The following is a 25,828-nucleotide window of genomic DNA, read 5'->3' as shown; positions in this document are numbered from 1 at the left end:
GTTTACATCAGAAAAGACTGTCTAAATATCTGATTATAAGCTGTTTATCCTTGTTAAATGATGGCAACATAGTAATGACAATATGCAAGTGGCCTCAGATGTGATCTTGGTCAATATCTATTGACAGACAAATCATTGTTGTTGTTCTTTCTTTTCGTCATTGTCCAGGCCCAATGTATGAGGAGCTAAACTGGCAGTGAATGTGATTGGATTTTCAGTCTCCGTCATTAAATTCCCATGCGGGGAATACTAATTCCAGTATTTAGTGCAGTGATGCTAGAGCTTGCTTTCATCTTAAACAGATTCCAGTCTAATTAGATTGGGCATGTGGGGGGTGGTGGATGTATCCGTCTGGACTAATCCCTGCCTCTCTGTCCCAAACATTGTATTATCCAAAGAAAATCCATTGGCTGCAGGCTATTCAAAGCCAGATCTCCCTTCACTCTGCCTCTGTAGTGTATCATCTGGAAAAGCTGTGGCTAGAAGGGTGCACTGTGCAGTGAGGGTGGAACCTAATGGTCATGAGTGATCTATGGGTTGCAGAAAACACCATTTAGACTTTACAGTAAATCTTTTATCATGCATTCAGGGCAAAATCGCTTGCTGGTACGGCCTCTCAAGCAAACCTGTATCTATAAACTATTATGAACTACTCTTCAGCGAGCCTTTTTATTCCACTACAGTTAGTTAGTGAAATCTGGTGACCCCTAAATATGATCTCCAACAAAAAGGCTCCTTCTAAATATTATATTATTATAATAATAATTAGTATGTTGTACACTCTGATGCAGATTCCCTTGTCTGTATCCTGTAGGAGTTACTGGCAGACCACAGTGAAAACATAAAGAAGTTGTTCTTCTAGGCGCTGAGATTGCTAGAAAAATGAAGGGCTTTCAGCCATTGTTCTCCTTAAAGGTCAAATGCAATTCAATCAAATAATATGCGAGGGGAGCCCTACCTCTGCAACTGCCTACACTTTAAGGGTGAGCAACAGGAAAGGGCCATTCAGCAGAACAGTTGCACCCTGTGAGCCGAGCACATTTGTCAAGGGCAAAGGGTGAAGTCAGAATGGGCGGGGGAGCTGTTTTTGAGGCTTTTACATGTTGCAGCCGTTTCACTGCACACTGAAGTGTGGTGAGCAAAACAATAAAGGCCACAAATGATTTTGATGGACTGAAAAGATCCTCATCTTTCCCCTCACTCTTGCTGCCCTTGTGAAATTTCATTAGATGGATTTAACGACTTGTGAATGTCAACCTCTCTGTGATCCTGACACTGGTGGTGACGTATCTCAGTGGCAGGATGGGTTGTATTGTCTTGAGATATTCCTGAGGTGCAATTTTAGATGTGGCAATATTTGTTCATCACAAAGCCAAAAAGTCACCCCGTTTACCCACAAAAAATCTAATTGCCTTCGCATGTGTTCTCGGGACTGTGGGAGAAAACCCATGGTCTATCTATCTATACATACTATGTATATATATATATATATATATATATATATATATATATATATATATATATATATACATAACATGAAAGAGTAAAAATGAAATAAAGAATAATTTGATACAGCCAAACTGGTTTGCAGATACAGTTTTTAATGTATCACAACAATGAGCAACAAACATACTTGATGAACTATTTCCAGAAGTTGTTCAAATACCATCTACAATAAACGTCATTTCAACTATGACAACAGGTCTGTGACAAAATAAAAAAAGGTTTCAAAACCATGTTATTACCGTGATACGGTACAGTTGAGACCTCAAACAGTACAGTAACAAAAACTAATGCGACTACTCTCTATATATAAAACATCAATAACATTTTTGGTTTAGTTTATTTAAAGTTTTAGCCATAGGGGCTTCTTCTTATTAAAACCTCAGGGTGCATTTCCTATGTAACCCAGATGTTGAAGAGTACATATTGTGAAGGATATGATTGCGCCATGAAAATCCCTTTGACATCCAGAAGAACAAATCCACTTTCAACCTTTTGAAGGCTGTCCCCATAAACATGACACAATCCATCCACTTTTTTTAAAAGGTTCTTATGTTTTTTTTGTTTTGTTTTTGGCTGCTGTGCAGTTGCATTATCTATATACAGTTATATTGTTGGACAATCCTTTTTGTTGGTTTGTTAGCTTTTACCAGTCCTTGGTGTGGAAAGCATCCTGTCTGATGCTAACATCTTAGCACATGATGCTAGCTGACAGTTCAGTCTTATCATGCTGAGCCACAAAGTGGGGAAAGGCAAAAAGCCAGAGTTGTAAAAGCCTTTGGAATCAGGACAGTCGCTCATGTTTGTACAATGGCAGAATTGCACCTTCGGAGGCCAGGATGTCTCTTATGAAACACAATCGAAAAGTGTCTTCAGGATTAACGTAAATGTTAAAATACTAAAACTCCAAATAATGACATTTAAAAAGCTCACACAGAAAATTAAAAACTGACATTTTGCTTTAAAACTTTGAAAAAAAAACACCTTTACAATAATAAAACATAAAAGGAAATGTTACTTGATTGAAACAATAACTAAGCATAATTTGATTTAACCTGTCAAACATTGCATTACATGCTACTTGCTCATCTCAGAATAGGAAATATCAAAAGCAATACATTTTTGCATTTCTTCATATTAATAAATTTGTACCATGCACAGCCAACTACGAATATGTACAACAGCTTAGCTTTCTTTGTTCACAAGCCTTCTTTCATACAAATAGCCTTCTGTTACTTTGGAATGAATCACATTGGTTTCAATTACCAAACTACTGATTCGTAAAAAAATCAAACACCCTTTGACAGCTTTCACATTCTTAGTTCCACAGCAAAATAACATAATAACATAAGATAAAAAATAGCAAAGCAAAGCAATTAATGGATCAGTATTTTGTCTGGTAAAAAGCCGAGAGAATATATGGCAGGCAAAATAACTTTACACAGTAGCAGCAAACTTTGTAAGGTAATACTTTACAATGTTGAAATCATTAAAGGTGGAAAAATTAAAGTGATAACTTTAACTGTAAATCATCAGAAGTGCCCAGAGAACTGATGGGAGGATTTCAACCTATGCACTAAATGACTACGTATAGATGTTAACACTGTTTTAAGTCCTACAAGCACATGAAATGTTTTTAATATACAACACAAATGTTGTTGACCCCCTTATAAGCAGCACATTTGCAAATGTATAGCAAATGATCATACCTTTTTTTTAACATTGTGACCAACTTGTACCTTAACAATTTCAAGTATACAGTACTGCTTTCATGGATGCACCAATTGTTAAATAGGTCTCTAGATTGTTAGGCATCGATCCTGTAACAAATATGGACCAATATGTTGCTGCAATAGACACAAATAATAATTAAAACACAAACATACATACAAACAGAAAATTCTATTAAATTAACAAATGGGCTACTCAAATAATAAAAGACAAATAAAAACAAAGTAAGTGCACTATAGTCCAGACACAAGCAGGTACCATAACAGTACAGCAATTCACAAATGAAAAATGTTATATTCACATAATCTGAGAGTCTATCAAAACTAGAGTTATTACCTCTTCAGAAAAGGGTGTAGGTAGAGGTAAAAGTGAGAAGGTAAGAGTTGGCACAGATTAGTATATACTACAAGAAAAAGGGGGTGGGAAATAGATACAGCTTGTTGTAATACAAACTGGCAAACACAGGGGCATCATACACGTTTACTTAATCATTCTAAATTCCCTCAATGGCAAAACCATACTTTCTTTGTAGGGCAAAACTAAAAGGATATGCACATCATCCATTGTAACAGTAATATTGTCTCTCAGTACTCTATACACATCAAGGAAATGCGTCCGATAAAGCTTGACATGTTTTGGTTATAAGCCAAGTGTACACAGGCTTGTTGCTGCTTTAACAAATGAGAAATGTTATGTTCTGACCTGAGAATTTAAAGCTACTGAATTACACCTATCTAAACTAAGAGAGATTCTCTTTGAGGGTTCTGGATCGTCATCCCATACAGTACATGCTAGCATTTGGAAAACAATCCAGCTGAGGTGCAATTTGCTATCGTGAGAGTTTTTGGCTTGAAACAAGCTCCACAAGGGAGCCTGTGGGATTTTTTCCTACTCCATGTTTTGTATACAATATAAGCTCAGTCAAGCATCTGCAACAGTTCTGTCCATAACAAAAATCAATCAATATCTTGCCAGCATATCAATATGGGAAAAACAATCCTGAGTCAATCATTTGGTACTGTAATTTTTTTGGATTAAGAGAAACTTTGGAACTGCAGTTTAAAAAGTCTTATTTTTTTCTTTAAGCAAGGGATCCTTTTGTCACTCCTACACACTGAACATATCCATTCTTATACTACTGAAGCTTGCGTCTAGACCAGAGGCCGATTTAGCCTTGACTTCCAACGAGTTATCTAAGTCATCCAGCTTTTGGCTTAGCTCATTGTCAGACTCATCTGAACAACTCTCGGTGGGTAGTGCGGTTGGAACCCCTGAGGTGCTGCAGGAAGTTGAGGTAACCGTTGAAGGTGAGGAGAGGGGGGGGGGAGAGGCAGACGGGGAAGAGGGAGCAGCTTTCCGGGCTGTGGTGGCCTGGAACAGGACATTTGGCCAGGACTTCATGGACAAGCGAGAGAGATGAGGAAAGGTGTTATTAGAAGAAGCTGCAGGCTGCGAGGTAGATGTGGTGTTAGGAGTAGGGGAGCAGACAGAGTGAGGTAATAATCTAGTATGCTCTTTGGCATTTCTCATTGCTTGTTTGATTGTTTTCTCTTTGTGCAAGCTCGACTGAAGGTGTTGGCCAAGTGCTTCATTCCCATTAACATCCACATTGCAGGCAACACAAGTGTATTTGCTCACTGCCTTTCGAAGCACTGTTTCTTGTGGGTCATTAAAAGGATGTCCAAAGTAACAGAAGGACTTCTGATGACGCACCACAGAATCTTCGTTAGCAAAAATCATCTGGCACTTCCTGCATATAAACTCATGCTTGACAGAGGGTACGATAAAAGCATCTGGAAAATCCATAGAACTTTTGGTGTCTGTTTTCAGTTCCTCTTTTGTGCTTTCTGTTGAAGAGCTTTTGTTGGTGTCATCCTTAGCATCCATAGCTTCTTTTGGTTTAAATGAGTTGGTGGTGCTGCTCTGTATGTTCGGGGATGTCTTCACTGGGGTTGGTTTCTGTTGCTGCTGTTGCTCAAGTTTCTGCTGCTGCTGCTGTTGCTTCTGCAGTGAATCTTGGAAGGACTGCTGGTACTGCTGGTACTGCTGGAGAAGAGTGGTTGGAGAGAGACCAGCGGCCATGGCAGCTTGTGGGACTGCTGCTGGGGCATAGGGAAACAGGTTCTCCATTCCACAAAGTGGTGGGAAGTATGCCCCTGTTTGAACACCTCTGGGAAGTTGAGGAGAGAAGCAATTGGGAAATCCAGGTAGAAAGTAGGGCAGAAACTGCCCCCCTAAGAAAGAGGTGGGATCACCTGCAGCAAGAGCATTCTGAAGTGCCTGGAGTTGTGTAGCATCCAGTGTTGTCTCGCTTCCTGGTTTCCCTGGAGCTGGACATGGTTTCTCCCTTTTCTTGGCCATGCCAGGGGTCTCAGGGTGTGAGCCGCTCTTATTCTCTTGGCCCCTAGCCTTCATCTGAGGTGGCTTCTCTCCTGCTTTCTTGCTGCTGTCTCTCTCTGAATCTTTGCCTTGCTGCTCTGTAAGATTTACTGCTGCCAAAGGTGTGGAGGGAACAGGAGGAAGAGGTGGAGGAGGAGGAGGAGGAGGAGGAGTCTGAAGAAGAGTCTTGGTTGGGGTAGTGCTGAGAGACATGGCAGGAGAGGGGGTGGCTGGTGTAGGGAACCCAAGCATGCCAGCACCGGGAGACGCTAAAGCTGAAATACAGTGGTATATAAATATGGAAATATAAATATAATATAAAATTTAAATACTCAATCCCAAATTACTATGGAGATGTGTTTATATATGACAACAATGCATAATTCGTCACTGGCTGACTCTTTAACTCACTGTTAAGATTTTGTTATGGATCAAAACTGCCACATATGCTTTTTGATCATTTCAATTCAAATACATTATAATGTAAATATACCAAACCTACAATACAGGAGAAATTAAACAACACACTTGAAAGCAACGATATAGAGACAATTGTTGTAAAAATCTCAGAATTTCTAATTAGCAGTTCAACGCTGATGCTGCCACCAATAGTTTTAAAAAATTAGACTTTTTGAAAAACATCATTGTGATACAGAATAACCAATATATTATAAAATAATCAAATAGTACATGATAAAGCTCAAATCATAAAGCTACTGGTTTCACTGGTAATCATACCAACTCACCAGGTGTGTTGGGTGGGAAAACAGGAAGTGATGATGGCCCATTGACCCCAGGAAGTAGCACTGGTGGAAGGCCAGATAACCCTGGGTAGCCTGAAGGGAGACTGAGGCCATGAAGTGCATTATTGTTATCCACTGTAGTCTGTTGCTGTTGGCCTGAAAGGCAGACTCCTTCACCAGATTTCTTCATCCGGTCGAGCTCTTGCTGGGCCATCAGCTGACGGACAGTGGTTGGTGCTAGGTAGTCCTTTTCTCTGTCCACCTGGTTTCCCAGGGTTTCTTGCACTTTGGTGATGTGCTGTTTGGAGAAAATGTGGTCTCGGACGGACATTCGGGCAGTGTACTTTACACCACACAAAGTACACTCAGACCTGGGACCTTCTGGTGAGCCTTGACTTATCATAAATGGCTTTCCAATATTGATCTTGAACTTCTTTTCTTTAGCACGGGCATTCTGGAACCACACCTGGACAACACGCTTAGGGAGTCCTATCTCATTGCCCAGCATTTCACACTCTTGCATTGTAGGTGTGCGGTAGTCACTAAAACAGGCTTTGAGGACCTTAAGTTGTAGGTTACTCATCTGGGTCCTAAATCGTTTGTGGCCTGGCCTTTCCCCACCATTGGTTCCTTTCCCAGACTTGTTGAAGGGATTGCCTGCCCCAAAAGGACTAGGTGAACTGGGATCAGCCAGGCTTGATGATTCACTCCTGTCATTGTTTTCATCAATTTCATCATCTCTGGAGCTATAATAAGAGTCACAGTCTTTTCCAGAGAAGCTGAGGGCAGGGCTCACCATACTAAATTGAAACCTCTCATTACCACTATCAGAATTTAGCAATAGGCCACTCTTGTCACTCAGCTTGTCCCCTCCATTGGCAGTGAGGCTTTCAACCTCATTGTTATTACCCTCATCTCCAGTTGTAGCATCACTAATGGCTGTATTAATTGATGATGTTTCATCAAAGTCCATCTTAATGAGATCATAAGATGAAGTTTCTGCTGAATTAACATTAGGCCCATCTGTTTCATCACAGTTTTCAGCTTTTAAGGATGAAGGGCTTAAGAAGTTTTTTACTTGTGCCTCAATTGGTTTGACTGGAGTTGAGGATGCAGCAGGCAGCTCATAATCATTTGGCTCAGCCTTGGTAGGTAGCTGTGAGTAGTCAAAGAAATTGTACTTATTTGGGCTTTCTCCTCTTTCACTGTCTTGATTCATTGTTGGGCTTGGTGGCAAGCTAAAGCCTGCCTGCTTAGCCTCATGCCAGTGTCTAGATCGTATGTGGCTATCTAGAGCAGACTTAGCTTTGAACAACGCTCTACAAAAAGGACATTTCTTGTGGGACTGTGAGGGCCCTATAGCCCTAAACTGCCCCTTTCTCTCTCTTGCCCGAGTGTTCTGGAACCAAACTTGCACAACTCTCTTTTTCAAGCCAACCTCCCTTGCAATATGGTCAAGCATCTTCCTTGTTGGGTTAGAGTCAAGTAGATATTTGTCATAGAGAATTTCCAGTTGTTCTGGCGTGATGGTGGTTCTTAAACGTTTATCTCTGTGTTGCTCTTCACTACTATTTCCACCATCTTTATCATTACCACTTTCATCCTTGTCATCTAGTTTCCTTTTCAGTGCCCCAGAGCCTGCAATGGAGGCCAAACCAGAGCCACTCTGAGAAGGGATTTGGGAAAGGCTTCCAGATAACAGCTGACTAGCCATTAGGGGGTTGTTTGGGTCAAATATCATGTAGGGCATATCAATGGGTCTTTCAAGAAACTGAGAATGAAGAAATTGGTTTTGGGCAGCCAAGAAATGCATATGCTGGTGTTCCTGCCATAGTTCAACAGTAGGAAATGCAATCTTACACTGGTCACACTGGTACTGAAGCATCTGGTGCGGGAGGCTGTTTGTGAGTGAGGAAAGGGCAAGAGAGAGTGGACTTGAATGGGAATGCGGTCTTGACATTTGTGGCTGGGAAGCTTTCTGGGAAGGTAACTGAGGAGTGCCAGCCTTAGATGGTCTTGGTTCAGGGTTCTTTGCCATCAGCGAAGGTGCAGTCTCAGTTTGTTTAGGTTCAGCTTCAGGTGCAACATCTGGATTGGGGGACATTTTCCCCATGCTAAGAGAATGAGAGGCCATCACAGGGGAGCTTGAGCCAGAACTGGTGGCAGTTGATGCTTGAGACTGTTTGGGTGTCTCTAAAGATAATTGAAAAGTCTTAGCTAGACCTTGCTCAATAAAATCTGCGTAATCTTCATTTTGGTTTTCCTCATTACCTTCCTCATCTTCATCCTTATAACACAGCTTTTTCTGGTGAGTGATAAGGTCAAAGATGCGTGGGAACACAATGTTGCACTTTTTACACTGGTACTGCATGTTGCTAGTTCTGATGTATCGTTCATTGGTCAACTCCTTTTTCTCACTGTCTTTACAATCAGCCTGATTCTCATAGCTCTTGCGAGCTTTTTGGCGGGCATTTTGGAACCACACCACAATAACTCTGGTTGGTAGGTTAAGCACAGTGGAGAGCTGCTCAATCTCATCATCCTTGGGATAGGCATTAGTGTCAAAGAAATCTTGAAGCACTCTCAACTGGTAATCAGTGAACCTGGTCCTGGAGGACCTCTTGTTGATGGCTAGGTCAGTTCTGTAGCATTCCTGTGCACTGAGTTGGGATTCAATTCGAATATCTTCCAAAGTAGTAATTGGAGGAATATTAAAATTGTAGGGAGAGTCCTTACTCCGTTGCCTCTCTTTGAAGAGTGTATTACGGAACCAGTGCTTTATGACTTTTTGGGGCAACCCAGACTTCTCTGACATCTCCTGAATTTGCTCTTCATTGGGGGAATTGTTGATATCAAAGTTGGCACGGAGGATTTTAAGCTGGTCATCAGTGATACGAGTGCGAGGTCGTTTAAACTGAGACTGGCGGAGGAAGTTTGGATCAAGACCCAACTGTTGCTGACAGAGCTGTGTAAGGTCTGTGGAAAGAGAATCCATAGCGGGCAGTTGGAGGGCCAGCTGAGGAGGCAGGCCTGGATGCTGAACAGACTGCATCATTAGAGGTGGGAAAAGGGGCAGGTCCAAGGGAACAGGTAGCTGTACTTGAGGAGGTGCAGAAGGGGCAGTAGGTGGTGGGGGAGGAGGAGGTGGCTGGGATGGTGGTGGCTGGTGAGGAGTTTGGTGTGGTGTCTGATGTGGAACAGGAACTGGTGAAGGTACTGGGGTTTGGGCTTTAATCATTGATGCAGAAGGAGGCTGAGGAGCTGTAACTGGGGCTGGTGCAGGAGGTGGTGGAGGAGGAGGGGGAGGAGGAGGTGGTGGTGGTGGAGTCTCAGGAGAAGCAGGGTTTATTGGATAGAGTTTGTCATAGGCCTCTCTATACTGCTGGGCAAACTTTTCAAGCTCCCCATATGGGAAAAATTGACTGTGAACATGTTCTTGGTGGCTTTTGAGAATAAGCATATTGGAGAAGAGTTTTCCACACATCCCACACTCAAGTTTATCTGTGTTCATGTCCATTTGCTCAACACCATCTTTGTTTTTCTTTTGGTTTTTCTGTCTATTTTCATTGTACTGGATGACCAGTTCAAATCCAAAGTTCTCTAGTAGTGCTTTGGCTGCATTGCCCCTTGCTCCTGACACAATACGGGGAGGGGGAATTAATGGCTCTGGGAACTTTGATTTCTTAGGCTCTTTGTTGTCTTTTCCTCCATCACTTAATGTATCACTTCCATTTTCTACCTTTCCTCTGATTTCTTGTTTTTCAAAGTGGTCCTCTGTCTCTCTAAACATCTGAATATCTGAACCTGACACATTGGATTCAATTTTTGATTTGTGGTTCTGCACTTGCTGGTTTTTCTGTTGCTGAATTTGGGATTGGGTCTGACAGGCTTGTTGCTGCTGCTGCTGCTGAGCTTGTTGCTGGACTTGAGCCTGCTGAAGCTGGTGCTGCTGTTGCATCTGTTGCTTCAAATCTTCAAGGAAGGATCCAGCAAGGCCAGGCATTCCAAAAGCTGCTGCTGAGTGTAGTGCAAGTTCTGGGCTAAGGTTGAATTCAGCTCCTGGGATGTAGAAAGGAAAGAGAAACTGTGGTTGTTGAAATTGCAGTAGAGCTTCTGGGGTCATGGGAAAATGTGGGAAGAAAGCGGGATTAAGGAACTGAGGTTGAAAGAAGGCAGCCTGTTGCTGAAGTTCATGTTGAAGCTGCAGTTGCAGTTGGGCTGAGGACTGTGCAGACTGGTGCCCACTTGCCTGTGCTGAAACATAGTCAGTACTTGCTGTTTGTTTTGTATTGTTGCTGCTCTTAGTTTCTTTGGGTTCCACAGTGTTTTCTTTGCTAGCTGAGGGTGTTCCACTTCTAGCAGTGTCTGAGATGCTGTTGTTCCCTTGTGTACTTGGTGCTGGGCTTTTTGCAGGTACTGGACCTCCTGTGCAGGCAATACTGCTGCTGCTGCTGCTGCTTATTTCAGTTTTGGCTGTTCTTGCTTTGGTCTGGTGGAGCACTGACCTCATGTGAATTTCAAGTGTTGAGCTTTGGCTGTAGGCGACATTGCAAATATTGCATTTGAATGGTTTGTTGTCAGTGCTGTTGCTTGTCTCTTGTGGAACAGGACTTGATGCCTCTTGAAGGACCTTCTTTAACTTATGCAGGTGGGAAACTGAATTATAGTGAACTAGTAGTATATTCTTCTGGGTGAAGGACTCCTTACATACTGTGCACTTGTATGGTCGTGAGGGGTCCAAAAATTTCTCCATTGTAAAATTTGGCCCTTTTCTAAATGGTAGGGTCCGTTTTGGTTCTGCTCCCATGTCATCTAGCAGTGAGCTGCTGTCACTTCCTGTAGGACTGGGTTTATCTTCCTGGTCTATTTCTTCATCTTTGTCTAAATCAGGATCAAAACCCTGAGCTTCCTCCAAGGCCCTAGCCTCACTCTCAGTGATATCTCCATTTAATGGCAGATTTCCTATTAATTGCTGCACCTCAGATTCACTAAGTTCAGGGTGTCCATTTTCCAAATGCTTCCTGAGGGACAGGAATGTCCTGAAGCTACGCTGGCAAAGGCTGCACATAGTGGCTGCTCTAATGGCATGGTATTGGGAATGTATCTGAAGCTTTTGCATTGTCTTGAAGGCCAGGCTGCAGTGGTTGCAACGATATTTGTAGACATGACGATCAGACACTGAAAGCTGTTGTTGTTGTTGCTGGAGCCTTTGGAGCTCACTTAGATGGTCTGGTAGGACATCAGGAGACTTGCCATCATGTTTTAAACCGCTGGCTCTCTTCCAGTCTGGGGCTTCTGAGGCCTCTTTTGGAGGCTTAAAGTCATCTCCCTGCAGGTCTAATTCATTTTTGTCTGAATTAGTCAGCTCATCCTTTGAGATGCTTCCTGCAAGTAGAATTGTGTAAGTATGAATTACTGTTTCGTTTACTTGTAATTCTCATTTCCTCTATCTGATAAATGGAAAAACTATTTTAAAAATCTACATGAATGTATTGCTGTATTTTAATTAAAATTTATTGTCACTTGAGACTAATAAATGAAAAAAAAAAGATTCAAGTGTCATGTTATGCTCACCTTGAGACCCATCACTAGGAGAGGTAGAGGAATCCATTACAGACAGATCCTTGTCTTGTCCAGTCTGAGGATGCATTATATTATTTGCTCTTGCTGTGTCAGATCCAACAACCTAGCAAGACCAAATTTATTACTCATTACTGACTGTTATTAAAAATAATCATATGAGACGGTAGCGTCCACCCTCAATATCAGTAAATATGAAGTATTTTAATGTGCTTCTTTTGCTTTTTTTAAAAAAAAGGCATAACTTTATAGAAAGCACACAAAGTTTATAGTAGTATTTCAATACTGAGATTTTTTTATTAGTAAATTATATTTTTCTCAAAATAAAAAAACATGTTCTCTTGTTGTCTAGAAACATTTCACAAACATTTTATATTATAGAATTTCTGTTTGTATCAGTTAACTCACCAAGGACATAAGTCTTTGCTTCATTAATACTATCACGATTTAGTTTTATTTGGAAATTGCTTTTCCTTTTTTGAAAAATATGCAAATTTGCAGAAAACGCTTTTTTTATACATATACACATGCGCACACGCACGCACGCATGCATGCACGCACGCACACACACACACACACACACACACACACACACACATATTAATAAGCAGTTAAACATACAGTCAGAATTAGTTTTTCCACGCAATCAGGAGCCACACTGTGAAGGTGGGTGAGATGCAGCTGTAGGTGAATCTTGTTACTCAGGACATCTTGGCACAGTGGACAACGGATCACTGGCTGCATGGAATGCTGGGACATCACATGGAGCTGCATACGGTTGGCATCTTTGCTGCTGTAGTTGCAATATGGACACTGCTGAACCTATAAAACACAAGATGGTATAGTGACTATTCAAGTAGCAGTGGACAAATAATGAAGTGATATCCATGAAAGGCATTCTGTGCAATGTAAAAATAATTTCAAGAATAATTCAGGACTAGAAATTACTTTTAGCATGTGTACTCCTTATTGGATGTCATTCTGTCACTAAAGATCCATTATAACATAACCTATCCATTGTTTGCCTCACTAAAGAAACATTCATTAAAAAAACAAACAAACAAGGGTTTGATCAAGACATGCAGGAATCATGCACTATTGTGAGTGAAAATACATGCAAAATCAAATTGAAGTTTTACTGGGATTTTCTGTTCTCCGCTGCCCACTCAACTCACCTCACTACATTTACATCCCCCCACCAACACAGAAAAAAGGAGAACAACCATATTTCATCTAATTTGCTTAAGTCTTTCAACTCATGCAATTTTATTAGCAGAAAACACGATTGGCCCGAATTTCTAATCAGGAGATTACAGATGACAAAGGTGTGTATCCAAGTTATGCCTTGCCCTCATTACAGGGAGTACCCTGAACATAGCTGCCTCCTCACCACCTGTCTTAATAGAATCCATTTCTGAAATGACTAAGTCCTCCCTCCTTGCAGGGCCCAGACCCAGACAAGCTAATACTTTATAATCTAATTTAAAAACACATATAATTTAAGGAGATGCAAAAAGGGGAAAGAAACAGGGAGGGAGAGCAAAGGATAGTGCAGGTATTCCACTTAAGAACACAAAGACTAGACTAGTGTGTTTGATAGTAAAAAGCTCTATTAGGGACAGACTGCATTTAACCCTTTGAGAGAGAACTGATGCCAGCAATTGCTAAATGCCAAGGGCGTTTTTAGCAACTGAAATGAACAGGGGCTAAGTCTTGATTGCAATGGGCTTATGTTTTCTTTGGTGGGAGATAGGTACTGTTGGTTGGGGAGGTTTTATCTACATATATATCAAATAATGTAATAAAAACTGTTATTACATACACACACACACACACACAGTCCATTTATGTAAATGTAATATCAAGGTAACATACTGTACAGTGGTGTCATTTTTCCCACTGTGTCTGACAATAAAATCACATTGTCAATTTGACTTTGGCGAAGTTTGGTCATACAAATGACGGAGTTTCCTGAGAAATAACAAAACGGGAGGGTGGCGGGAGACGGATGTGAAATTTGGGAGACTCACTCCTGTCAGCGGGATTGTTGACAGGTATTAGTATGTTTGGGGCTGAGCTCAAAATATTTGGGGCTGAAGTGTGAATGATATAGTACAATGCCACTGCTAAATGCTTAGCTTAGTATCTTCCCATTTGCTCATTCTGCAATAACAGGTAAGATTAAAGATTACATTTTTACTTATGCCTCATTAACTACTAGCTCTCTGTACCAACAAATTCCAGCATGTAATTCGAATATTAATTTCAGATGTCCACACTAAATAGATGTAACCAAGGTGCCACAAACCATAGATAGATTTTCTCTGGTATGGTGAAAAAAGTTACAGGTCCAAGGTCATCCTTAGTGCATCTTCTTTGACTTGCTAGAAACTGCAGAGGCTACGTTTGCACATTTCTTAAACTGTTCTATGCCAGCACAACTGTGAGCTTCCTTTAAACACTTACCTGCTCAATGACAGAGTTCTTCCCCTCAGCAGACTTTGGCCTTTTGGGCGGGCTTTCAATTTTTCGATCTGGTGGGTGGGAATGTGTAACCATTGCATTCGGTCCAGTAGCCTCTTTAGATACGGCATTCACTCCTAGTAGGTGATGAAGAAAGAGAAGGGAAGACAGACCAAAATGCATTTAAAAAAATGCTTGTAAATGATTATTAATCATCATTTTTCTATTTACAATTTGTATGTTTATATTTGTGTAACAAATGTATTTAATGCAAAATGATTAATGTCTAAAGAATACATTTTTAATTAAGCTTTTTGGAATGAACACTAAAGCATATGCTACAGTAAAGTTGAAAAAGAGTAAAAGTACACCCATGTATATTGGTGTGTAATATTCTTCAGATCACACATATGGTAAAATTAGAATATTAATATTAAGTATATCATAGTGTCATAGTTTAGTGAATCAAATGAAATGCATGACTGTTATATCACAGTGAATAAATGACTAAGAGGTGCACATATAAGAGTGGATAACATACACAGGTGTACAAAATTAATATTCAGTGGGACATTAGTGATAATTACACAACATGACAACAAGACATACAAATCCAATATAAACATGGATACAAGTGTGGACATTATTCACATTCATATACTGTACGCTGTTTTACATGTGTTTCTGCCCTGAGGACATGCGAAATAGTGAAAGCTCAGGCAGGCTCATTATCACAGTATGACATACATTAAATGTTATGGTAATATTATACACTTCATTAGTTCATATGCATTTCCCTAGCTGCCTCTACAATTTTTTTCTGTCTGTGTAAGATGCCAAATTTTCAGGGCTTGGTCATGGGTTGTGGTATAGCAGCAGCACTACTTGTCTACTTCTGTGTGTCTATTTGTATGTGTGTGTGTAAGTGTGTGTGACGTTAACAGCAGGGCTCTATGAGGAGAGATCAGCCTCTGGTTGTATTTAGTAAATGCTGCAGCTGCTGATAAATTTTTCATTAGCCTCATCCTAAGATACAGGCTGGACAGGCCCTGCTATACTCTGCCACTGCAATTTAGCCACTCGGCACAACACAAAGACAGCTACAGCAACTCGCCCTCCCTCCCTCTCCCTTTTTCTCTACCTCACTCTCCCCCTAAGCCATCACCTCCCCTCTCTTGCCTCCCCTCCTTCGTCTGGTCACTCAAGGCAATATGTGAGCCTCACTCTTGCGAATCAACGCTTCACGCTAGATGCACAAATGGAAAAAAGGGAAATCAAAGCACTGATACATGGAAAGGGGGGTTGAAAAAATGTATTTCATATTATTTTGTGGCTCATGTTTGTATTGGGTGCATATCAATTCCTCCGGCCTGTTCATGCATTTTAATTCTGTTGCATTAAGTAGGCGTTCCACTTATTTTATTTGTAATCCCCTATATCTGGAGCCTGAAATATTGGCCTGTCAAGAAAAGTGACAAGAGAGAGGAAGGGAGGGTAGAAAGCAAGAAAGCGAGAGAAGGGTAGAAAAAAAAAAACACAAGGGCACAATGTGAATTTCCAAGAACATCTGAGAATTGCTCTGCAGCTCAGAATAGCGAGGTAATCTTGTCTTCCACTGCCTGCAATAGCCCCTGCAGGGCTTGTGTGTGTCTATGTGCATGTATGTGTGTGTATTATGAGCATCATGACAGGCCTCTGACACTCCATTGGCCCGACTGTTCTGGGCTGGAAGCACTCGTCATATCACCTGATCTTTCCAAATCCTCTGCCCCACCTCCTATATTTATTATGAGCATTTCTAATTTCAACTTTCAATTTTTGCCTCCGTCTCCCAGTCAATTTGCAACTAAATTACATCCCTATGAAAAGAGATGAGGTGATTGTCGGACAAGAGGCTGCAAACACATTTACAATGTGGCAGGGGAAAGAGCGCACCCATCACTATTGATTACTGTCATATTGAAAGTAAATGTATGTTTGTGTAGTGTGTGTGTGTTTGTGTGTATGTTTGTGTGCATGCATGTGCAACATGAAGATCTGTCCTGGTTTAAATTTGTATTTGACCTAGTGCTTTCATCAACACTGATGACACTCACATGAAGAAAAACAGTTGGTTAACCTTGAGTGCTGAGAAAGCAGTTCTCTCTACGGCCACTTAGAAGCTTTAAATGGAAAGCGCTGTGAGTGAATAATCATGTTGTTTTGAGGCATAGAACAGCATTCAAAATTGTAGAGTGTCCTCCAAGGATATAATCACCTGTAACACAAATAAATATAATGGCTAGCACAATCCAAACACTATCTATAAATTAGAGAAAATCTAAATGTCTGTCTGTAGTTTTTAACCAGGATCATATTCTTGCCCAGAGTAGTGCATGGATAGTGAAAATAATTAAAGAGAAATAATGGTAGAGAGCTAAATTAATAGTAAGACTGGAGCAGTGGACTATCCTTTCATTTTCCTTTGTCTCTGAGTCTGCACCAGACACTTAATGACTGTCCTTTTCCTCCTCCTTCCTGTTTTGTCCCCTCCTTTGCACCTTCCCTCTTCCCATCATCCTTCTTTGGGCTCCACCATCTGCAACCCAGTGAAGCAGAGGGGGAGAATAAACCTGACACCACCAATCACCCCCCCCCCCCCCCCCCCTACCACCAATGACAAATGTCTGCATGCAGCAGGACCTTGCTTGATTAGATAAATCAAAAGGTGATTTACGACACTCAACCCCTTTTGCATTGCATGGGGAGAGAGTGGCACACTCACCACCCATCTTTATTTGCAACTGTCAGTGGTGTTTAGGAAACTGCGTATACACACACTTATACATGCAAGTGGGTGTTCAAATGGAGAGAAGTACAGCGCAATGAAGGGAGAGGTAAAAATATAGACAAATGGGGAAGGACAAAAAATAATAGAGAGACAGAGAAGCCCATAGCTTTAAACACCTCAGGACATTTCTGTCCCAAATTTTTCCTCAAAAGGCAGGGGACAGACAACTCCCAAACAGCTAATGCTTTTCCATGTTTTAGCTTCTTCCCTTTTGTGTCAGAAAAGGTATGGCATTTTGTGAAAAAAATGAACCAAGAAAATGAGTTTTTTTTTGCACAATTATGTCATTAAATTATTATGCATTCATCTATACAACTCTGACTTTATATGAAATCATCTATACAAACCACCCCAAGATCAGATCTTTGAGTGGGCTTTCAAAACAATCAAACCATACCTTCCACAGTCTTTCTTTGTTTTCTTGCTTTTACAAACTGTTAAACTATTAGATTCCATTTCTGACATTTAATTTCATGAAGACAAAAAAAGCACATAGTGCAGAGACTAGGGGGAAAGGGCTGTCAATTAAGAAGGAGCAGGCTGGGTGGCGGCAGCTTGGATTTAGTATTCAATTTAGTTGTCCTGAACCCTGGCAGACTGGCTAAGGTTACGGAGCAGTAAATCTAGGAGGGAGAGCTGGCCAAAATGGGCCAGGGAGGGCCAGCCAGCATGATTTACTGGCCTACTGCTCTGAGGTTACGCATTAGGCTGACCTCTGGTCACCTGATAACATTACAGCAACACACTCTGAACCTCAAACTCCCACTGAAGCACTCAGCAGGCCCAGATCTCGCTGGAGGGAGGTAGAGAGAGAGAAGGGAAGAGAGAGAGACTGGGAAGGAGTGAGCTGTAGAGAAGTGGAAACATAGTCAGACATAGATGGAAAGAGAAAAAGAGAAAGGTTGTTAAAGAGCAGCTGTCTTGGACCTTGTGTTTTTTTTAATGATTAAATGATTCCCTTCTCTTCCATCTCAAACGTCTACCCTAATAAGAGATAAATATCATTATTTCCTTTTCATATTTGACAAATTCTTTGATATGCAACAAATTGCCATAAAAATGAAATACATATGCAAACACAAAATAACTGCTTCATGCTGGTATATAAATATGAAAATCTCAAAGAGACAGCAAATTATAGCAGCTCTCAAATTGGATGTATGCAAACAAATAAAGGACAATATTGTGAACAAGCTAATATGGAATATTAGCAACTGATATTGTGTGCATATGAATTCCATTTTGTTTCCTTCCTTATCTGCAGAGTAATGAGAAAATGAGTGATTTCTTTGCTAATTTGAAGCAGGTAAATTTCTGTTATTTCTTTAGGCTGCCTGACAGGCTAATTTCTATGCCAGGGCTTTTGTTTAGTTGGTTATTTATAAGAAGTGGGCCCCTGAGCCATGGTGGCGACATACGCCATCTACACACACAGCACAAAGCTATCTGGAAGTAATCCACATCAGGGACATTTGCATGGAAAATGTAACATGGATTATAATTAATCTAAAGTGACATGGGATTAAAAAAGACAATGTGAATGAAGTGAGGGAAAAAAGATCTTCTTCTGTTTTTCCTTGCCCCTCCCCCCTCCAGTTTCTCTCTCTTCACCTCTGTCTATCTGCCCCTCTTTGTTTAAAGGATCTTGGTCTTGGTGAAGTGATGAAGTGCGCAAACACACTGCTCACTTGGTCACACTGTAATCCCTTCCCTGGAGATCTCCATACACACACACACACACACGCACACACACACACACACACACACACACACACAGATCTGAACCTTTCAAGCCTGCCAGAGATTTGGGGCTGAGAAAGGAGATGCTAAATCGTACTACTTTAAGCTGGAAAGAGAAAAACACGGCCTTGTCACTGAAGATAACCCTAGCATAACGACACGGTGACATGCCAGGCTCTCTTTTGCATTTTCTGGCATTTGACTTTTTGAAACTTCCTTTAATCCAAATGCAAAATAAAATACCAAAAACACACTAGCAATGTTATATCTGGCTTCATTACTCCAGTGCAGTTAGCAGGACAAATTATTTACAAAAAAGCATACATTTCAACAAAACCTAAAAATCTACACATGCACATATGTAAGCAGAGTATAAGGTAGGAGGGACTTAGATATTGCTGGTTTGCTTTTATGCACGTGTGCGGTGGTGTTAAATGATGCTGGCGCTAATATGTGGTGGTAAATGCATGGATGGTGGTTCCCCGCCAGTCCGTCAGGCAGGACTGTCAGAGAGACAGAGCTGAAAGATAAATGACTAGCTAAACTAATAGGCCCCAGCCCCACTCAGCTCTCCTTCTGCCTCATTGAGCCTAACATTATGGAGCTAGGTATGGCATGCTAGGAAGAGGAGGTGGGCAGGGTGCTTGAGATGGATAGAAAGTAGGAGTTTGAAGGTGTGTGTGTATGAGTTTGGCGGATGGCATGAGTGGGGAAGAGAGAAAGAAGAGGGGAGACAGCAGTGAGAGAAAGAATGAGAGAAAGAAGGAGAAAGAGAAAGAAAAATCTTATGCAATATTCATCACCATCCATGGATTTCCATCTCATACATAAAAAGACCATATGAATTCTTATTTTGGTAAATCAAATCCAACAAAGCCAGGGCTATCCTGACCACAGTCTTGCAACAAAGGCATTGTGTGCACCCCGTTTTGCCCAAAATAACAAAAAACACAGATTGTTGCCCCTTGCTGCTTACAATATTCCCATTTTTACAGTTTCTTCACCTGCTTTTTGTCTTCTCTCTCTTTCTTTCTGAGATAATGGCTGGTGATAGGGTCACAGATTGGACAACAATTAAGGGATGGATTGAGCCAGGAAAAATAGAGGAGAAAGAAAAATGAAGGGAGGGTGCGGGGGGAAAAAAACAATTTAAAGGTTGCATGGATGTGGTGCAATATTAGAAAAACATATACACAGGCCCCCCCGTCTAATCCTGTGCTTATGAAAAATTAATATGTCATCGCAGAGGGCACAAGAACGAGAAAAGATTAATGCAAGGCGCTTATAAATTACAAGCACGCAAACTGATTTGATTAAAAAATAATCTGGGGGCTGGACATTGCTTGGTAATATTAGGTGGTGGGCCAAGGCTGCGTATTTGTTTTAGTTTTGGAAAATAAAGATCCTCATCGAGGGATAACACAGATTTCTAAATTCGTAAAGATTATTTTGTTCTCGATCAGATTCTGTTTGTAGCCACTCAAAATACTTGCACATTTATCAAAAATCATAGATTTAACTTCGTTAAAATTGTAGGCAAATGGCCTGGCCTACTATATTATGCAAACCAATAACACTTTCAGATTTTGATGGTTAGCCAATCAGGTAGCGACACTGAGCTCAGCTGTACAACTGAGGAAATCAGCTGAGCGACACAAACAGCCTGGTACCATCGGGTGTATTCGGCATGTACAGGTATTAGGTTATTAATGTTATTGGAAAAAGTTTGCCACTTGTTAGTTTTGTACAATTCGATCAGACAAGCAATGCTGTGAGAGGCATTATGCACCTCTGAAACAGAAGATAGCATGTGCTTGCAGAAATGTCAACAGATCACATATTCTTTCTTACCTTTAGCAGGTGTGTAAAAAATGTTGTCATTTTACTTTTGTGTGCCATTTGAGATATTAAATGGAGACAACAGCCTGGGTCTTTTTTATGGCAAGTATTGTAAGTAAGTAATGAAGTATTGTAAATGAATGAGGGTCTTAATTGTGTTGTTTCTCTTCATCTCAACAGTGCTGACTGCATAAATGTGCACACATGCCTCTCTCCTGTGACAGAGCCAGGTGGGTAAGAATGCAGTGATTTATCAAATGGATAACCTTCTCAGTCCTTCAAGTCGAGTACAGCTGAGCTTTTATATGGCAAATCTGACAATGGAATATAAAGCTTGTGTGATAATAGTGAGATAAAACAAAACTTTTCTTAAAAATATTTGTGTAAAATATCAGACCAGCTTGTAATTTCCATTCTTTGTTTACAGATTCAAAGTTCTACGTCCACATTTTTCACTGCATGTTTGATGCCAACCTTCTTTGAGAGTCTTGTTTGGAATTGAAACTGCATTTTCTCTCCTGGGCTCGTTTTATCTTTGTTATATTCATAAAGTGTTTGTAGCAGTCTCTGTGGTAGCCAGCAATCTGTGGGGCATTACCAGCTGATTCCCCTGGAACCAAGCAGAATGTCTGCACTGCCTCCTCAGTTACAAGACTCTCTTTGGTGTTAAGGTCTTTTCATATCAAAACACTTGTAATAAACATTTGCCATCCTGTGTCTGTAAATTGACTGATGGGTCCAGCTCTATCAATTACATTCATACACCACACCATTGTTAAATGATGTTTGCTAGCAAACAAATGTTGTCTAGTGCGTGACTTGTTTTTGTGACGTCAAATCTTCAAAGATTGACAAGTGTAATTTTCTCTTTACTGTTTGGGAATGTAGCTGAGACTGAGACTTTTACAAGCGCGCTATTGGGTGACGAGGATGACGTCATGCATATCAGACAACAAACAGCTGAATAAACCGATTAACAAAAAATGTGCAAGAAGTACGAGAGCTGACAATTTTATTTTTATTTGTTGAAAACTGTATATGTTAACAAAAAAACTGGGTAAATACGTGAAAAAAAATGCAGTTGGCCCACCACCTATTTCAACAACACTCAACTTATCTCTCTCTCTTTCCCTCTATTCTTTCTCACTCTTTCTCTCTGTCTCTTTTTCTCTTTCTGCCAGATGGAAACAATTAAAGCAGGTCACATGCAGGCTAGTCAGCAGCATTCACATGTTAAACACACATGTTCAGAGTCTTATCTAAGGGAGAGAGAGAGATGTACAATAATTTAGAAAAGAACGTTTACAGTTCATATGTGTTTTGTATGCATGTGCTGCATGTGTGTTTAAGTGTGTGTACAGTATGTGTGTGTATTTACGGTCAGTTCTCCTGCTGTCCGTCAAGTCTCGGTCACTGAGGTTTACTCCCGGCCTGGAGGAAGAGCAAGGAGGTCTCTCACCATCCTCTGCAGTCTCTTCTGAAATGGCACAAAGAAAACTACATTACCCATGGTGCTCTCTTAAAAAAAAAAGAAACTGCAGTATGGAGCACTGAAAAAAAAAAAACTCCCATGATTTTTTACTGAGAAACAGAGAAACATATTTTATCACATTCCTGCATGTATGTATTTTAGTGTACAATATATGGCACTGATAGGTTAAGCCCTCTAGTGACTTGAACATATTCTGTTGAAAGCAACCCTGCGATGCCACATCTGGAGATTAAAACACAACACATCCTCACCATCAAAGCAGGAGAGCTGTGTTACAGGAAAAATATGTTGGAAACTATTTGAGTTATATTAGCTGCCTCAGAAGGCAGCAAAGTTTCAAAATGACTTATAGTCATGTGTACTTATGTTACTTATATAAAGCATAGTAATGTTTACTTCTCCAATTATTTATTTTAATATATTGTTTAAATATTTTTCCATTTTTCAATTAATTTTAAATATTATCACAGCTTAGATAAATCTTCATATTAAAGTGGAAATAGAATGTTGATATAATGGATCCTGCTTTAATGTAAACACACATTTAAAAGGTTTTTCATTCTACTGTAGATAATAAAGACACAGTGAACCAGGAAAAAAGACCAATGATCATTATCATATAGCTTATAACACCCATCCTGCTTTATAAAGTCAAATTAAAAAATAAAATAACACAAAATCACATGTAGAGTACAGTATATACAGTACATGTGCAGTGCAATGCACAAATATCATGTACCTCTGTAAAAAGATGCATGCATGCTATGTGAAATGACAATACACACACACACATGCGCACGCACACACACAAACACATACGTGCAGCGCTGTACTACTAGCAGATTAGCCTGCCCATCTCTGAGAGTTCAGCCCCTTGTTTGATAATTCTGTGTATCTGCAGTGGTCTGTCACTGGATTAAAGTGTGTGTGTGTGTGTCTCTGTGTGTGTATGTGTGATGTGTGCAAGTGCGTATGTGTTTATATGTGTCACCAGCACAAGCTAACACTAATCCTAGCCGAGCCTCAGTGCTCCCTTTCATCCAGCCATCATTTGTCTCCGGCTGGGCTGATGTCACTTTGTAATGAATTTTGAGCAGTCTGAGAGAGGCCAGATGACCAGGCATGCACATGCACATGCATTACACATACATAAACATATATACGCATACATAGCACCCCCCTTCTTATCTTAGGGCTAGCATACACAAATGCAAAATCAAACAAAAACACTTGCACACATTTGTCAAACCATACACATCCACATAGACACAGAATGTCTCCCAAACATGGCCTCTTTCACCACAAATGTTTCACTCTGCCAGGGAATGAAATTGGTATATGTGGCTGTGTGCATGTGTGAGTTTGTAGAGAAGAGCTGCACTCATCAATCCTGCACTGACCTAATAACCATATTTTACAACACACACACACAGTCATATTAATAGAAATCAGGCATGGGGTACACGGAGGTCATCTTGCATTTGCATACAATCACTTTGGCCATTGTGTGACAAGTACAAAGGGTCTGCAGAATCCCCCTCGGAAACATGATATGGTTAACCCTTTCTCATTTAGCTGGATACACAAACACACATATGGATACATAGAGATACAGAGACCAAGAGCTGGTGCCGTTGCTTTAATCACCAACACATTAAGTGAACATTATAAGCATAAACATATCATGGCAAATATTGGCATTTGTGTGTGTGTGTTTGAATTCATGAACACTATAACACTTTTGCACATGTGACTATATACTGTATGCATGCGTATACACAACCTATGTCAAGGTCTCTTTGTGTGTCCTTGTACTTTTGTGTGTGTGTGTATTTGAGTGTGAAAGAGAGAGAGAGATGGGGACTACTCTCTGCTCCTGGTGTTTTATTAATACGTTGGTGACATCAGGGATGAAATATCTCCTGTCAGCCAAGAGAGTCTGGGCTACAGAAATTGCAATTTTCACTGCTGGTGCTGTGCGTCCATCTTTGTATTTTAATTCACCCCTATTTCGTTCAGAGGCAGAGAAGGAGGAGAGTGTCTTGTGTGTGGGTGTAAATGCTGTGTGTGTAGAGGGATTGGAAGCCCTTCATTGCTGATTTATCTTATACGGTACTTGATTTTATTAAATGCCACAGAAAAGCAAATGGCAAAAACTGAATAGCATGTTTCACAAAAGAGTGTAAAAAAGGGTCAAACAAATACAGGGAAAAAATAAACTCTTTAAAATCTCAAATACTACAGTATGTCCTAAAAGAAAGAATACAAAAAGCATGAATAAAACCTCCTGTTAATCTATTTTGTCACTGTCTGCCCTGTTTCCTTCACTGCAATTGACTATGTATACAAACATTCAAAATACACCTTAAGAGTCTATAATGCCTCTTCAAATAAAAATGACATGTTTACAGATACCAGAGTATTAATAAATATACTAACAATAATGTGTGTTGTGTTGGATGCTGTAGCTTAATTATATAATATAAAATGCTACTTATTATGGGGATTATGATCATTAAGTGATCATTAATCTGTATCTGACAATGAAATTAACACTTTTCTTAATAAGGAGGACATTAAGGGAAAGGGGATAAATAAAACTTTCCATATTTGCAGCCCATGCTTCATCATAATATGACTAAATACAAAAGAAACAAGAGGCACTGTAGATTGGGTAAAGGAAGAAAAAAGAGAAATAAAAGGATGGTTGATCATCTGGGCCTCATCTGTGCTTTTTTCACTCCTTTCCCCTTGTAGTTGGTTAGATCTGTGGTGTGTGTGTGTGTGTGTGTGCGTGCATAGGGGGAATGTGTTTCCACACTGAAGACATTCCCAGACGAGCTCTCCCAATACATCAGCACAACGTCTGCCCTCTGACTGACCCTGACAGTTACACACCACAAGTGTGTATGTGAGTGTGTCTACAACTGAGTGTGTGTGCACGTTTGAGTGTGTTCATGTGGATGTGAGCCATTGATCAAGTGAGTGAGACAGTGACTGCATGTGTTTGCATGTGAGTTGTCATGTGCAAGTGTGTGTGTGTGAGAGAGAGTGAGGGTTTTGCAGCAGGGACTCTTAACCATCAACTTAATGGCTACCAGAAGATGCATAGACGTTTCAGTCACCTTCCACTGCCTTTGTGTACACAGACACACAGAGGGAGTAGATCAGGGTGTGGACGGTGTGTGATTTTGGCAGCCTCCTGGGACTCTCTTTGATGTGGGTTGGTCAAAACATTAAAACCGGCCGGTGAGCTCGAGCTAACCACAGACCTTGGGTCTGATTACCCTGCAACCAACACCAGCCTATATTTAACTGTTGGAGACAAAGAATAATTAAGCGCCTCCTTATCAGGGATAGAGCAAACCAATTTAGGGTTGTTTGGAAGCTAATGTAATTTGGTCCCTTAATGAATAACTCTGTTTATCCAATAAATAACTTACACAGTGTATTTGGTTTACCTTATCTTAGAAGAAAATTAGATGTTGCAAATAATTTCTGTACACATTTCATTTTTTATGACTCATA

The 25,828-nt window shown here is 40.5% G+C and overlaps 1 protein-coding gene across 3 annotated transcripts in view; it reads right to left on the bottom strand.

The window, feature by feature from the left end:
* Positions 1 to 1,581: 1,581 nt before the first annotated feature.
* The window catches only part of zfhx4 (zinc finger homeobox 4), a 90,617-nt gene continuing 66,370 nt past the window's right edge, over positions 1,582 to 25,828 (bottom strand). For all 3 annotated transcript variants that reach the window (XM_026292002.2, XM_026292003.2, XM_026292001.2), the window contains exons 7-12: positions 22,187 to 22,285; positions 14,403 to 14,536; positions 12,558 to 12,758; positions 11,931 to 12,042; positions 6,360 to 11,741; positions 1,582 to 5,888 (exon numbers count right to left, since the gene is read on the bottom strand). In XM_026292002.2, the coding sequence (XP_026147787.1) occupies positions 4,342 to 5,888; positions 6,360 to 11,741; positions 11,931 to 12,042; positions 12,558 to 12,758; positions 14,403 to 14,536; positions 22,187 to 22,285 (7,475 nt within the window). In that variant the 3' untranslated portion in view covers positions 1,582 to 4,341. The remainder of the gene's footprint in view (positions 5,889 to 6,359; positions 11,742 to 11,930; positions 12,043 to 12,557; positions 12,759 to 14,402; positions 14,537 to 22,186; positions 22,286 to 25,828) is intronic.

This window comes from Mastacembelus armatus, chromosome 20, assembly GCF_900324485.2.
Source record: "Mastacembelus armatus chromosome 20, fMasArm1.2, whole genome shotgun sequence".
Taxonomy (NCBI): domain Eukaryota; kingdom Metazoa; phylum Chordata; class Actinopteri; order Synbranchiformes; family Mastacembelidae; genus Mastacembelus; species Mastacembelus armatus.
Note: the sequence above shows the minus strand (reverse complement) of the source record. Positions and strands in the feature narration are given on the sequence as shown.